At 48.7% G+C, this 12,973-nt stretch overlaps 1 protein-coding gene across 1 annotated transcript; it reads left to right on the plus strand.

The window, feature by feature from the left end:
• Positions 1 to 259: 259 nt before the first annotated feature.
• LOC119432659 (fatty-acid amide hydrolase 2) lies at positions 260 to 12,609 on the plus strand. The gene is made up of 6 exons (XM_037699816.2): positions 260 to 295; positions 409 to 652; positions 3,711 to 3,830; positions 5,796 to 5,950; positions 6,867 to 6,962; positions 11,665 to 12,609. The coding sequence occupies exons 1-6, from the start codon at positions 260 to 262 to the stop codon at positions 12,259 to 12,261; spliced, it is 1,248 nt and encodes a 415-aa protein (XP_037555744.1). The 3' UTR covers positions 12,262 to 12,609.
• The last annotated feature ends 364 nt before the right edge of the window (positions 12,610 to 12,973 follow it).

Here is a 12,973-nt window from a genome sequence, read left to right on the forward strand (position 1 = left end):
TCTGGTAGCGGCACGCTTCCTCTTCCTCGGGAGTGACGATCTTCTTCGGCTGTGTCACCAATCACGGCGATGCTCTCGGTGCTGGTGTGCGAGGCGCTCTGTCGCCTCGCCGCGGTGACACGGAGCTTTTATCCTGTGAAATGACGTCACATCCGCAGTTGCGGCGCGGCTGTTCAACACCACCTAGACTAGAGTTTAGGTGGTGCTGGGCTGTTGCGGCGCGCGCATGTGGCGAGGGTGGTCGCTGGGAGGCTCCGCAATGCTTGGCTGTGGCGAGGGTAACCTGGAGAGGGTGGTAACCTCGCCGAGCAATGACGTCACGTGCATCGCCTAGCAATGCCACGCACGTGACGTCATCGCTCGGTGAGGTTTTTCAAGCGTACAACTGACGGCAAACGCCCAGGTTAGACAGCTTCGCTGTTAAAATGTGTTCGCCTCGCAGGTTTGCGACAGGACGCGGGCTCCCTTTTCTGGCACGGACGGCGAGCCGAGGAGGACGCCCCGAGCGTGGCGTTGCTGCGGGCAGCCGGAGCCTTTCCATTGGCGCTGACCAACGTACCAGAGCTGTGCATGTGGGGCGACTCTCAGAACCTGGTGGACGGCTGCACGCGGAACCCACACGACACGCGCCGAAGCCCCGGCGGAAGCAGCGGTGCGTACTTCGTCAGCATCCGTTCATCCCTCGGGAAAAAAAGAGGACTCGACGAAGCCTTTGGCCGCCAACAGCGCAGTTCCCACTTTGAGGAATACTTAGAAAACGTCGCGCCTTCTCCTGATATGCTGTGCTAATCCGGGTATTAAGTGTTTTATCAAGCCCTGAGCTCAAGATTGACGTTTTGTGTTAACCGTCAGCAGTGATCTTATTTGACTACGGCAATGGCGCGTGTTTCTGCTGACGAGATGATTCTATGCACGTTACTGAAGTTCTCGTTAATTCATCCGTCGGTGATTTCTAGATGTCTTTTTAGGTATATAGATCAATCTAAGTTTTATGTCAGACATGAAGCTTCGTAAAGATACCTGCCGCGCAACGTCAATGACGGATACTGCAATAAGGACATCGGGACTAGACAAAATAAACGGGTAAAAAGTCGGCCTTGTTGGCACGACATATACTGTAAGCGAAATGCAAAATACAAGGACAGACGAAAGGTACAGCACATGCGCGAACTTCAACAAATGATTGATTTGCAACAGGGAGGGAGCATGCAGGATATTTGACGTAACTTGAACTATAGGCGTATCTACTGGGGGGTAGGGAGGCACTTGACTCTCCCCCCCCCTTCGCTCTCAGAAGGGAGGGGGGGGGGGAGGTCAAGCTCACCACTGCCCACCCGGTAGATGCTCCTGTGGTTCAAGTTACGTCAAACACCCGGTACAGTCACACACGTGCCACTCAAGTGGTTTAGGTGCCATGCGCGGACTTATCAGCATTTAAAACAGGTAACTCTTTTTTTTACAAAGATATGGAGGGGATGCTCACACACTGAGAACCAAGACTATGAATTCTTGCAAATTGAAATATTAGTCTAGTTAGAGCGTCTTTATTTCTTGTCAGAGCGGCACAACTCTGAAATGGCGGACATCCCTTAAACGTGCGGCAGTGCAATGCTAGCTAACCATCTCGCTCATTTTTTTACGTTGTTGTTATGTCTCTGAGCCCATCGTTTAGGCTGTAACTAGACTACCATGCGTAGCATTCGCCACAAGAGAGAGGGATTTGGTATACTAAGTTCTATTTACGGGTCACATAGCTAATTGTGGGCCATTTGCTGCACTCTTGCCTATTGCTACTACATGGCTTGCTGATATTGCACAGCCTAGATAATTTGCAAGGGGGGGAAAACACTACGTTTAGGCTTGAGCGTTTTGGTATACCTTCTTCAAGCCGGGTGAAATTTTGTGCAGGTATGGCACAACCGCAATTTGTTCTTTGGCCCTAGGAGCGCTCATAGCATTAGCGGGCTCATGAGAAAGCGCTTGTTTTAGCAAACATTCGGTTGTGCATAGGGTAAACCTGCATCCGAGAGACGATCAGATTGCGTGAACAAACTGTCATTAATGCAGTGGCATCAGCATTTCTTCAGGGCATTACCAAAGCACAACCTAACAACACTTCGTTTTACGAGCTTCGAGTGCGCCGACTTGTGCCCAGTCGTTTGAGTACCTGAAGTTAATAGGAGCAACAGGTGCGATCGGCCAGAAAATGAGAGACGATATCTAAAAACTTCGGATAGCCTCAGTGTGTGAGAATCTTTTTCACATCTGTCGAAAATAAAGTAATATTTTTGAAATGTTGGTTAGTCCACGCATGACATCAAAGCCACTTCAGTGTCACTTGTGTGTAAATATATACGCGTGCCCTGTTTCAAGTAAATCATTTGTTGAAGTTTGCGCATATGTTGTTCCATTCGTCTGTCTCTGCTTTCTGCGCTTCATTTGCAGTACACAAAAAACTTTATTGTCATTTTACGCATTACACTCTTATTTCTGAACTGACAATGTTACAACCAACCTGCTCTGATTCTACCTTCCCGTTGTTGCATTTAAAACAACAGGGGAAAATCTTAAGTGCGCGCCTGATGCTCTGTCGTATAACGAGTATACGGCTATAGCGTTTGAGATAGCTCACTCTGCCATATTAGTATAATCCATCGAACTCAAACCACTGCTAATTAGGAGCTAAAGGCTTATAATTGCACATATACGGTTCACGCTTGCTCCGGTTGGACGCCACTGCGTTCTACCCTATTGCCCAAACACCCTCTTCAAAACACACGGCCCACTATGAATGGGGCGCGAGCACGACTGCAACATTCGATCGTAAACCCCTTACTAGATGCCGTATAAGCTAGGCATGTAAACACCTTTGATGCGTAAGAAACGTAAGTTGTGTACTTGGTTACGTCATTTATGTACAATATAGCCCCCCCATACACCCTCTGCAGCACGCAGAAGACCCCACTGAGACTGCGTCCCCGAGCTAATCCCGTAGCTAACTTACAATTTTTAACAGCGAAGCCGTTCTAGCTAACTGTAAAAAGTGGCGTCTGCTGTCGCGAAACCTCGCCGAGCTATGACGTCACTGCATTGCCTAACAACCACCTCGCGGAGCGGCGTGGGCCTCGCCTCCTCTCCGAGTCGTGCACATGTTGCCTTGACATGGGACGTTAAGGAGATGGTGCGCGTAATGCTTGGGAGAGGGAAAAAGAAAATGAGTGTGAGATAGCGAGAGAAAGAAATTGTAGCAGCATCAACGAGGCAACGCGCAGAGCTGCTGCCGACGCCACCCGCGTTGCCTAGCCGCGCTTGCTCCGAAGCAGTAGCGATGACGTCACCTCGCGTTTCCTAGTAACCGCCGGCGCAGGTGCGCGCTCGCTTCGCCCGACACAGACACGGCTCCTGCCTGCCTGCCTGCCTGCCTGCCTACGTTTGTGGCATGCCAGGAACGCTGTCACTTGTAGGCGCCGACGCGTCCAGCGCTGCAGTCACGCGAAATGTCGCGAAAGGAAAGGTCCCTCCGAAAATGATCGCTCGAGAATAACTTAACTACATGCGTAGTTAAGTTAAACCAAGTTAATACCTAGCAGCAACGAAGTTAATACCTAGCAGTAGCAGCCAGTAAGACTTGAGGATTGACACTTTCGCTGTGCCTAAGCTTTGCACGACCGAGCGCAAACTTGCCCGCTTTTTTTTCTCACAAATCGCAGGTGGAGAGGGAAGCCTCCTGGCTGCAGCTGGCTCACTGATTAGCCTAGGCACAGATATCGGCGGAAGTGTGCGAATACCAGCCGCCTACTGTGGGGTCTTCGGCCACAAGCCTACAGCCGGTAAAAAACTACAAATCGATCTTTTGCAATTTATGAACACAGTCATCTCTTTTGATCTTCCCACCGTGATAGCAAATTGACCATGACACCATCCTCGGGAGTGCGAAGTGGCATGTTCAATTCCAAACCTCACCTGCGACATTTTGACGGGGCGTGTGGGCAAGAACGCCAGCGTGTTGAGATTTTCGCAAGCGTTTGTGGCCCAAGAGGGTTACAATTAAAGTGACACCGAATGCGAATACAGCTTTCGTTTGCCAAAGGGTTGATAATCAGCAACATATCCACAGAGAGAGAGAGAGAGAGACAAAACTTTATTTTGATGACGCACGGAGAAGCGTCGATCTCCGTGGTGGGTGGAGCCTTCAGTCCAGGGCCCCAGCGGCGGTGGCAGCACTTTCGGCTCTGGCGATAAGCTTTCGCTGATCCTCCAGTGCCGAGCTGGTCAGCACCATCTCCCACTGCTCGTGCGTTGCGTTTCGATTTGGGGAGTTATTGGGGATATTTTGGCATGCCCTTGTGGTGTGGTAGAGGGTAGCTCGCTCTGTACAGAAAGGACAAAGGGGCTGATAAAGGGTGGGGTACATCGCGTGAAGGAGCGTGAGGTGAGGATAGGTGTTGGTCTGGAGTTGCCTCCAGGTCGTGGCTTCAGCTCTGGTGAGGGATGGGTGGGGTGGCGGCATCGTTCTTCTCGAAAGGCGGTAGTGCTGCAGTATATCGTAGTAAGTTTGTAGTGTGTCTGGACTTGGGTCTTCTGGCGTGTCTTGCAGTGCCCGGTTGCAGTGACCTCGGGCTATCGTGTGTGCACGATGGTTTCCGCTGACGCCTTCATGTCCCGGTGTCCAAATTATCGTGGTGCGGGGTATTTCGTTGAGGCGATGTAGAATATCGCATGCGATTTTATGTAGATGGCCGTTCGCGTAGGCTCGACATGCTGATTGACAGTCTGTAAGAATATATAGTTCTTCGTTTTGTCTCGATGCCGAGATGGCGAGGGCAATAGCGGCCTCTTCGGCTGCGGCGACGTTCTGCGTACGAACGGAGGCGGATACCAGTTCTTGCTGTCTGTGTCCAGCCACGCTGATTACCATGCCCTCTCCATTCGGGTACATGGCCGCATCTGTCCAGCGAGCAGTGGAGAGAGTGCCGTATCTCCTTTCCATTGTTATCGCTCGTGCTTTTCTCCTGCCCAAGTGATATTCCGGGTGCATATTACGCGGAACAGGCGCCACCATTATTTGCTCGTGTAGGGTCTTGCGGAGTACTTCTTGATTGTTGGTTGTCGCCACGGGGTATTGCAACCTTCGAAGTGTTGCTCTGCCTGTTCTAGTGAGGTTGAGGCGCGTGATTTGCGCATGTCGGTGTGCTTCAATTAGTTCTTCTAATGTGTTGTGGATGCCCAGGGATAGAAGTTTCGTTGTTCCGGTGCCTGGAGGAAGGCCGAGGGCTTGTTTGTACGCTTTCCGCAGTAACACATTTATTTGGGCTTTTTCTGTTGATGTTAAGTTCAAATAAGGTGTCGCGTACGTGACTCTACTGACGATAAGGGCCTGAGTCAAGCGTAATAAGTCTTCTTCCTTCATGCCATGTCTGCGACTGGCAACTCTATTAATCATGCGAGCTACGCTGTAGGCAGTTTGTTTCAGTGCGTTTACAGTGTGGTTATTGCGACCACTATTTTGCATGGAGACACCTAATATGCGGAGTGTTTGGACTGTGGGTTTGGACTGTGGGTTTGGACTCTGGGTTTGGACTCTGGGCATATCCACAACTTCTTTCGTCACCAGTCCTTTCTCCTTTGCACATTACGTAATTTTTTCTCCTGCTCGCAAATGGCCCCGAGCTTGCTCCAATCCCGCTTTCGCTGTTAGAAGGAATGTTTTACATTTCCCAAAATGTCTTTAGATGGACGCGATGATGGCGCTACTATTGTTATGTTGAACTCTGCCCTTCTCACGCTAACCTCAGGAGTGGTGCCCAACACTGGACTACTGCCAGATGTTGGAGAAAATCTGGAGCAGTTCAACTGCGTGGGTCCCATGGCAAGGTTCGCGGATGATTTGCCGCTGATGCTCAACGTCCTGGCGGGAAGTGCCACCCATGGGCTTAGACTAAATGAAAAGGTGTGTAGATGTATGGGGTGCTGTCGTAGAGCGAGTGAACGAGCCGCCGTTCGTATGCACACAATGGACACAACAGTGAGCAAAGCGAGAAATACACAGGGTCGCTTCGTGCAAGAAATGCATGCAGTTGTCAGTGTTTAAGGAATAGAAATATTTATTGTGAGAGTACTATAAAACAAGCAGGCCAATCTAAAGCAATGAAAGAACTCTGATCGAACACGAATAAGAGTGGATAACTTTTTATTTCTGCTTGAATTTATTGTTATCTTTGCGGGATGAGTGCAAAACGCAAATGAGCCAAACTTGTCGATAGGGAAAAAACAAAACAAACTTGACCCATCAGTATCCCTTCAAAACTACTATGAGTAAAAAAATAATGCAATTTTCTTTTTTTTTCGGCAAGGTAATTTCTTCACCCCCCTAGACGCCTACTCAAAGCTTTGAAAAAGTGCTGATCGAGCGCGAATATTTATGTATATGAGACAAAAGAAAGAAAGGTAAGATTCCGTATCGAAAAAAAAAGGAATTATTTCATGAATGACTCACCAAAAGTGCTTTATTTTATAAGTCGGGGAATCAGTGCGATATTAGCGTAGGTAGCTTTCTTGTCCTTCCGGCAACTAATTTCTCCAAACTTCTAGTTTAACTCAACTTATAGAGGCAGCCTACAAAATGCAGATCATAAGGCAAGGTAGGAAAGTTCAGTCCACGATTTCAAGAAAAGGAGGACACCGACACTGAGAACTTGCTAAATCAACGGCAGTGCATTTCTATACATTTCCTAGTAATTACTGATGAGGGTTAACGTGCATAGTTTTTATATAACACGAATGCAATATTGTGTCACCAGCGTATCTTGCATAATAAATGAAAGATCTTTACACCAATAAAACGCAAACGATATTTTTTTCTGCAGGTCAATCTGAAGACGCTTAAGCTGTATTACATGGAAACAGAAGGAAGCGTTTACATCAGCCGTGTGACCACTGAGGCTCGCCGGGCAGTTAGACGGGTATGTGCTTTTATAAGTTCTCCACGCAGAAACTTTGAACATGTCACCAGAAACAAAAGGACATGAGTGTTCTGTTTTGAGGGTATTTGGCGTGACATCGAGCCGAATGACTGCCTAGCGGAGACCGAGTGAACCACGCATAGTGTAGATGATGCCTAGCGATGTCTGCTAGCCACTACGTGTTCCCGTGTGCGCGTACGGCGTGCATATTGTCTACAGACTGTGCTTCCGTGGTTGTACCCCCCCCCCCCCCCTAATCTTGATTCTTCGACACGTTTTAAAACTACCAAGAGAGAGCGAACATTTATTTGGACCATCGAAGTCGTTGCTCTTCAGGCCGAGTGGGTGGTGTTCTCAATCCAGGACTCCACTAGGCCAAGTGATAGACGTTCTTACCGGTTCAAGTGGAAAACTGAGAAACTCAAGTGGTACTGGACGAAATCTTGAAAAATTCTGGTGAACTTCAAAAAGTTCCCCTGCAATCTGAAGCATTCATTTAGCAGGAACGTGTACGTTAAACACCGTCATTCATTGGCAAACAACACATGCAAGACACGCCCGGTTAGCGGGTACTCTACGAGGAATATGAGGAATCTTGGCACATGACATTGTGCATTTGCTCAGTGAATCCGCGAATCTCGTTGATATGTGCAGCACAATGAGAACGCCGTCGGAGCGAAGAAAAAAAATTACGGCGGAGCTCATCTCAAGCTGAACATCGATGTGAATGCGATTAGCACTGAAGCGATGTAGCGATCGACACACCGTGTCGCCACTACCGAAACGCGTTATCTATGAGGGCTGCATGCAGCCGTGCTCCTCCATCACCCTATGGACACGCTGCAAGCGAAATATGGCGGCAGCACCGTCATGCATGCGGGTGGCGCGTATGTAAATATATATTCAGACAAGATATCCTGATTACATATGCTGTGGGTTTGATTCCGCCTAGCACCGGTTAATTCTTAAAGAACATTTGTTGTCCTTGAAGAGCGACACATAACTAGTGACCGAATGTTGGCGTCAAAGACTCATCGATGAGCGGCACGTACCTACTGCCACATACGCCGTGCCACATGCTCATTGACAAACGCTGGTGTCAAAGAGGTTCGTTGAAAAGAGGCGCATGACCAGTGAGTGACCCACGCTGGCGTGAAATAGGTTCATTGGAGAGTCGCACAAGCCCTGTGATTCAAGTTGGTCCGACGGTTGGTTTTGAACCCGGTGCCCTCAGCGTAGCAGCCTGATGCTGTACTCGTTGGACCATGGACTACCCAGTCGCCCAATTTGGCGGGCAAATGATTGGAGGCACTGACAGATAGCTACTAGAAAGTGCCCGAAGTATTCGAAGAATGCTAATCGGATTAACATTTTGAGCAAACGCTGACTTTCTCACGTCATGATAATTTTCGTACAGTGAAAATGGTAAGGTTGATTTTGATGGGGTGATGAATGAATTAAAGGTTGTTGGGAAGCCGCTGGCAAATATTTATTCAACATCTCGAATATAGGCGTAGGGTGTCGCCTATAGAGGGGCCACTGATGGACACTTAGCGGACGCTTTCGAAAGCGCGCTCGGGGGCAGTAGTAGATGACAAACCTTTGTAGCAAGGATGGTTGAAGTTCGCGGCTGCGAGTTATCCTTTGTTCTGGTGGCCGACTGCTTGTTCTGTGGTGGCAGCTGCAGGAAAGGCGCGGGCCTCCATGAGAGGGGCATGTACGCGATGTTACCGCAGTTTGGGACAACCGAGACCGCACACTTGTGAGGTGCGTTCCGCAGACAAGCGTAAGCCCAGTTACTAAGTGAAGCTCGTGTTAAGTAGCCGGTTCGTTTTGTTGATCATCTTTCGATAGTTTTTTTTACATTCTAGCCTAGCCGCATTACTGTTTCTGTATCTAAATAATAAGCACAAGTTGTTGACGCAGACTTGTATCTCAAACGACTCCGCGCGGCGCGATGCCGGCACACGTTGCAGGGATCTCGCTACCGCCGAGTACACGTGACACCGCCGAATCACCACCGTGAAATTCGCCCATGAAGATCAACCGGGAAATTCTTAATGGAAACGCGCACCACCGTCAACGAAGTCGCAAGAAGCACGGGTGAAGAATACCAGCGAGACTTAGCGCTGCACGGCCAATGCAAGTACGTTGTCGATGAACAGTGAAACAGTTCCACCGGTCAATGAACTGCCATTGGCACGAATGTTTTCTCAATTTTAAATTCTCTTAGTGACCTGCTTGGAAACGTACAAAGCAAAGATTTTGCCAGCATTTCAGTATTTTTTAAATGCATAAGCATTTCTATGCCTACCCAATGAAGAAAACTGTCCGTCCGTCCATTACGCAAGATGATAGCGTTCAAGATAGGGCCGGCTCCAGCAAGCGAATTGACCTTCGTGCTACCACCTCGCTTCAACGCGAACTAAGCGGCGAGGACACAGCGCATGCGAAGCGATCAGTGCTCGGTGCACTCTGTCCCCGTCGCAGATCGCTTTCGCGCCGCCGCCGCCGGAGCAGGGCTGATCACGGTTCATAATGGTTCGACGTGGATGGATAAGGCTCTAAAGAGCGATAACCACTTACAATGATCGGAACATCAACAGCGCACCTGGCTCCGCCACTCGCAGTAGTTAGCTTGCGTCATCAATTCACCCTGTGCCGCCGTCCGCAGCGCTGTCGTTTATACTGGTCGGATCAAGTTTCATAGCATAGATAATGACACCGGGCTGCGTGGAGATGAGTAAGTTTCGAGATATTAATTCCTGAACCAGTTAAGTACTTGTGTGCTTCAATGCATAGAACGACATTTTGTTAAGAAAGTAAGTGGAACTGCAGTGCATTTTTAGCGCAAGTATGACAGCGCATATATATCTCGTAAATGGTGCCATCTACACAATTCTTTGCAAGTGGATATGCCTTGCAGTCTTACCCGCTAGAATTGTGAATCGCAATATGTGCGATAAAGTAATTAGTTAAAAATTATTTAGTAAACTTTTGGTAAATAATCAATTACGCATTTCAATTTTTTATGTAAGTAATATCCGCCTCTTTCAGTAGACCAGCTCGTGGACTAGAATTGTGCTATCTGCCATAGGCAATTAAAAAAAATCGAAAGTTTTTGCTGAAACACCGTCTATTTAGAGACGAAGACAGAGAGAACGTGATTTTTCTTCTTAAGGAGAAATATATAGGATCGAGGGCTGACATGTTGCTCGCCATGTCTATCTATCAAACTAAGTTCGTGAATTTTCTTTGCGGCCTGTCTGTTCCTTCGTCTTTGCATCGAAACAAAAGAAGACACTCGTACCGTGAGCAGTGATGGACCAAATTGTGTACACTATACTATAATAAGTATTATTCATTCTCAGTTAATCTTATGTCCCTTCTTCGCTACTTCTTCGACATGATAAACCAACAACTAGCTCACACATTCACCTTGCTTCAGTTTAGCCTAGAATTAAAACAACTTCCGCTTTGATCAATACACACTATTGCGGAGGGGAAGACACGCGATACACATTGTTCGTACTACTGCAGAGGTAAATTTGTTTTATGGTGCATCCTGCCGGCTTTCTTGCGGTTCGGATCGCAGAACTTCCAAATCTTATAAGCTGAACTGGTTACCGCAAGACCAACACGGGAATTAGTTTGTTGCACAGTCATTTTCAATTCATGTGACGAACTGTGCATGGAGAGAATAACAGGACTCGTGTATGTGCATCCGCTGTACTTTCGCGAAATTTCCGAAGACAACAGAGGTATAGCTCTACCCACCGTGGTTGCTCAGTGGTGATGGTGTTGGGCTGCTCAGCACGAGGTCGCGGGATCGAATCCCGGCCACGGCGGCCGCATTTCGATGGCGGCGAAATGCAGAAAGCACCCGTGTACTTAGATTTTAGGTGCACGTTAAAGAACTCCAGGTGGTCCAAGTTAATCCGGAGTCCCCCACTACGGCGTGTCTCATAATCAGATGGTGGTTTTGGCACGTAAAACCCCATAATTTAATTTAAATTTAATTTAGGTATAGCTCTTACACAGGATGCACAAAGAGCGACAGTCTCTATGCCTTGCCACTGAGGTAACCTTTACTCACCTTCGCGGAAGTATACTGATGAGGTGTTATAGTCCGTAGATTTAGTGCTTTCGACGAAGCCGCGTTCACTCATTGCACTGCTCTGAATGTAATGCGTGAACCGTCCATACCGTCCGCGACCGTTTCGAAACAACTTGCAATAAGTATGCGTTACAAGATGGGCTGGTCGCGTCTGTTCCAGCTTCTCGCTTTGTAAGAGGCTTTCGCTGCTCCATTTTATCAGCGACACTTTATCGCAGCGATCTGGGAAATCGCCAAAACACAAGGCGACACTGTAATCTACCGTCGCGCGACATACCACCAACTCAAAAGGCTGTCTTCGAAGACCAGTTAGGCAAAGGACGTGACTAGCAGGGGCCCCCCACCCGCGCACCGCTTGCTTAAAAGGGTATTTTTCTAGACCCGGCGACATGCATGAGACTGCACATCTCCTCGCTTCCGTACCCCGCTCGCGCACTCTGGAGAAGTGTGCCGTGGGCTGTAAATGCTTTTTGTATACCCCAACTTTGTGCCGCTCTTACAGCCTGACTTCTCTTTTCTTTCTATAATTCATCAAAGTAGGTGACATTATTTTCACAACGTTTGTTGTCTTTGTACTCTACGCAGGTGACCCAGTACCTAAGCGGGGCGCACGGACTAGAAGCGCATCGGCTGCACCTACCCGAGATGCGATTGGGCATGGTTATGTGGTTCAAGGTGGCCGCCGCCAAGGAGCCCAAGCCTTTGCCCGAGATGTTCCGGCCCGGCGGCTTCAGCACGTTAGTCGAACTGCTCCGCCACCTGGTGGGAGCTGGCCGGCATACACTTGCAGCGTTGGCCACGATCAGCATGGCGCCGCTTTTCCGCTTCGGTTCGAAGCAGCAGGCTGCCGACTACGTGGCCTCCTTAGACATCGCCCGCGACCGGTTCGAGGAGACGCTGGGGGACAACGGAGTGCTCGTCCTGCCCGCGGCCACCAGCGCTGCCCCGTTCCAGAATCAGGACTTGCTATTCCTGGATTCGCCGGGCATGACAGCACTGTTCAACTTATTCAAGGTGCCCGTCACGGTGTGCCCCGTAATGTGGTCAGCGGAGAGATTGCCCCTGTGTGTCCAGGTGGTGGCGAAGAGGGGAAACGACAGGCTATGCCTGGCTGTCGCCAGGGAGATCGAGAACCGCTTTGGTAGGCTTGATCCTTCAGCGAAACTGCAGGGGCGAGTCTGAGGTCCGGGCAAATGACACTTCATTATAGCTGGCCCTTCTTGCCAGCGCGTTTTATGTTGGCTAGAATTGCAAGGAAGCTGTTTCCAAGTGTGCGCAACGGCAAAGCAGATGACTCAGATGAGTGCCTCAGGTGCAATAGCTTGTACGTATGCAAAATATTTTGTACATTTGTTATCGTGTGCATTGAAAACATACGCCGTAAAGAGCATGTGGCATTTTCAAAAATGATGCGTCACGTTCTCGTATAAAAAGATTTTCTTTGTTTTATTATTTTAAATCGTTGCACAGAAAGACTAACATTACTAGCAGCTTGTTTTGCAGGAAGTTTGAATAAAAGAAATTGCAACATTTGAGGCCTTATTCCCCGCAGGTGTCCCTTGCGTCAAATCCGCGATGTCAGTAATTATGCATTCAAATTATTTAGTCGCAGCGTCTGACAGAACTACAGTGCCGTGCCGCGAAATCAGATCGAGTGCTCGCAGCTGCCTCAACGGCCCCTAGACTGTATTAGAGACGGCTCGAGGAATCAGGCTGTGCGGCCCTAAGGTTTTTTTTCTGCGCGCCAGAAGACTGTTAGCAGCTTGTACCTGATGAGCCGTATATTGCCAAAAGACCACTGGTGCCTTTTCTTGCATGACTAGTGTTGTGGCCCATTCTATTTTTCATTTTAACAGCCAAGCTGTTTAAGCCAGTCGTAAAAAGTACACGTTTC

The sequence above is a fragment of the Dermacentor silvarum genome, chromosome 11 (genome assembly GCF_013339745.2).
Source record: "Dermacentor silvarum isolate Dsil-2018 chromosome 11, BIME_Dsil_1.4, whole genome shotgun sequence".
Classification (NCBI taxonomy): Eukaryota; Metazoa; Arthropoda; class Arachnida; order Ixodida; family Ixodidae; genus Dermacentor; species Dermacentor silvarum.

Coding starts and splice junctions, on each gene's coding strand:
- LOC119432659 (XM_037699816.2), top strand. CDS start 260: ATGCTTGGCTGTGGCGAGGGTAACCTGGAGAGGGTG. Junction 296..408: donor AGGGTAACCTGGAGAGGGTG/GTAACCTCGCCG, acceptor CGCCCAGGTTAG/ACAGCTTCGCTGTTAAAATG. Junction 3,831..5,795: donor CGGCCACAAGCCTACAGCCG/GTAAAAAACTAC, acceptor CGCTAACCTCAG/GAGTGGTGCCCAACACTGGA.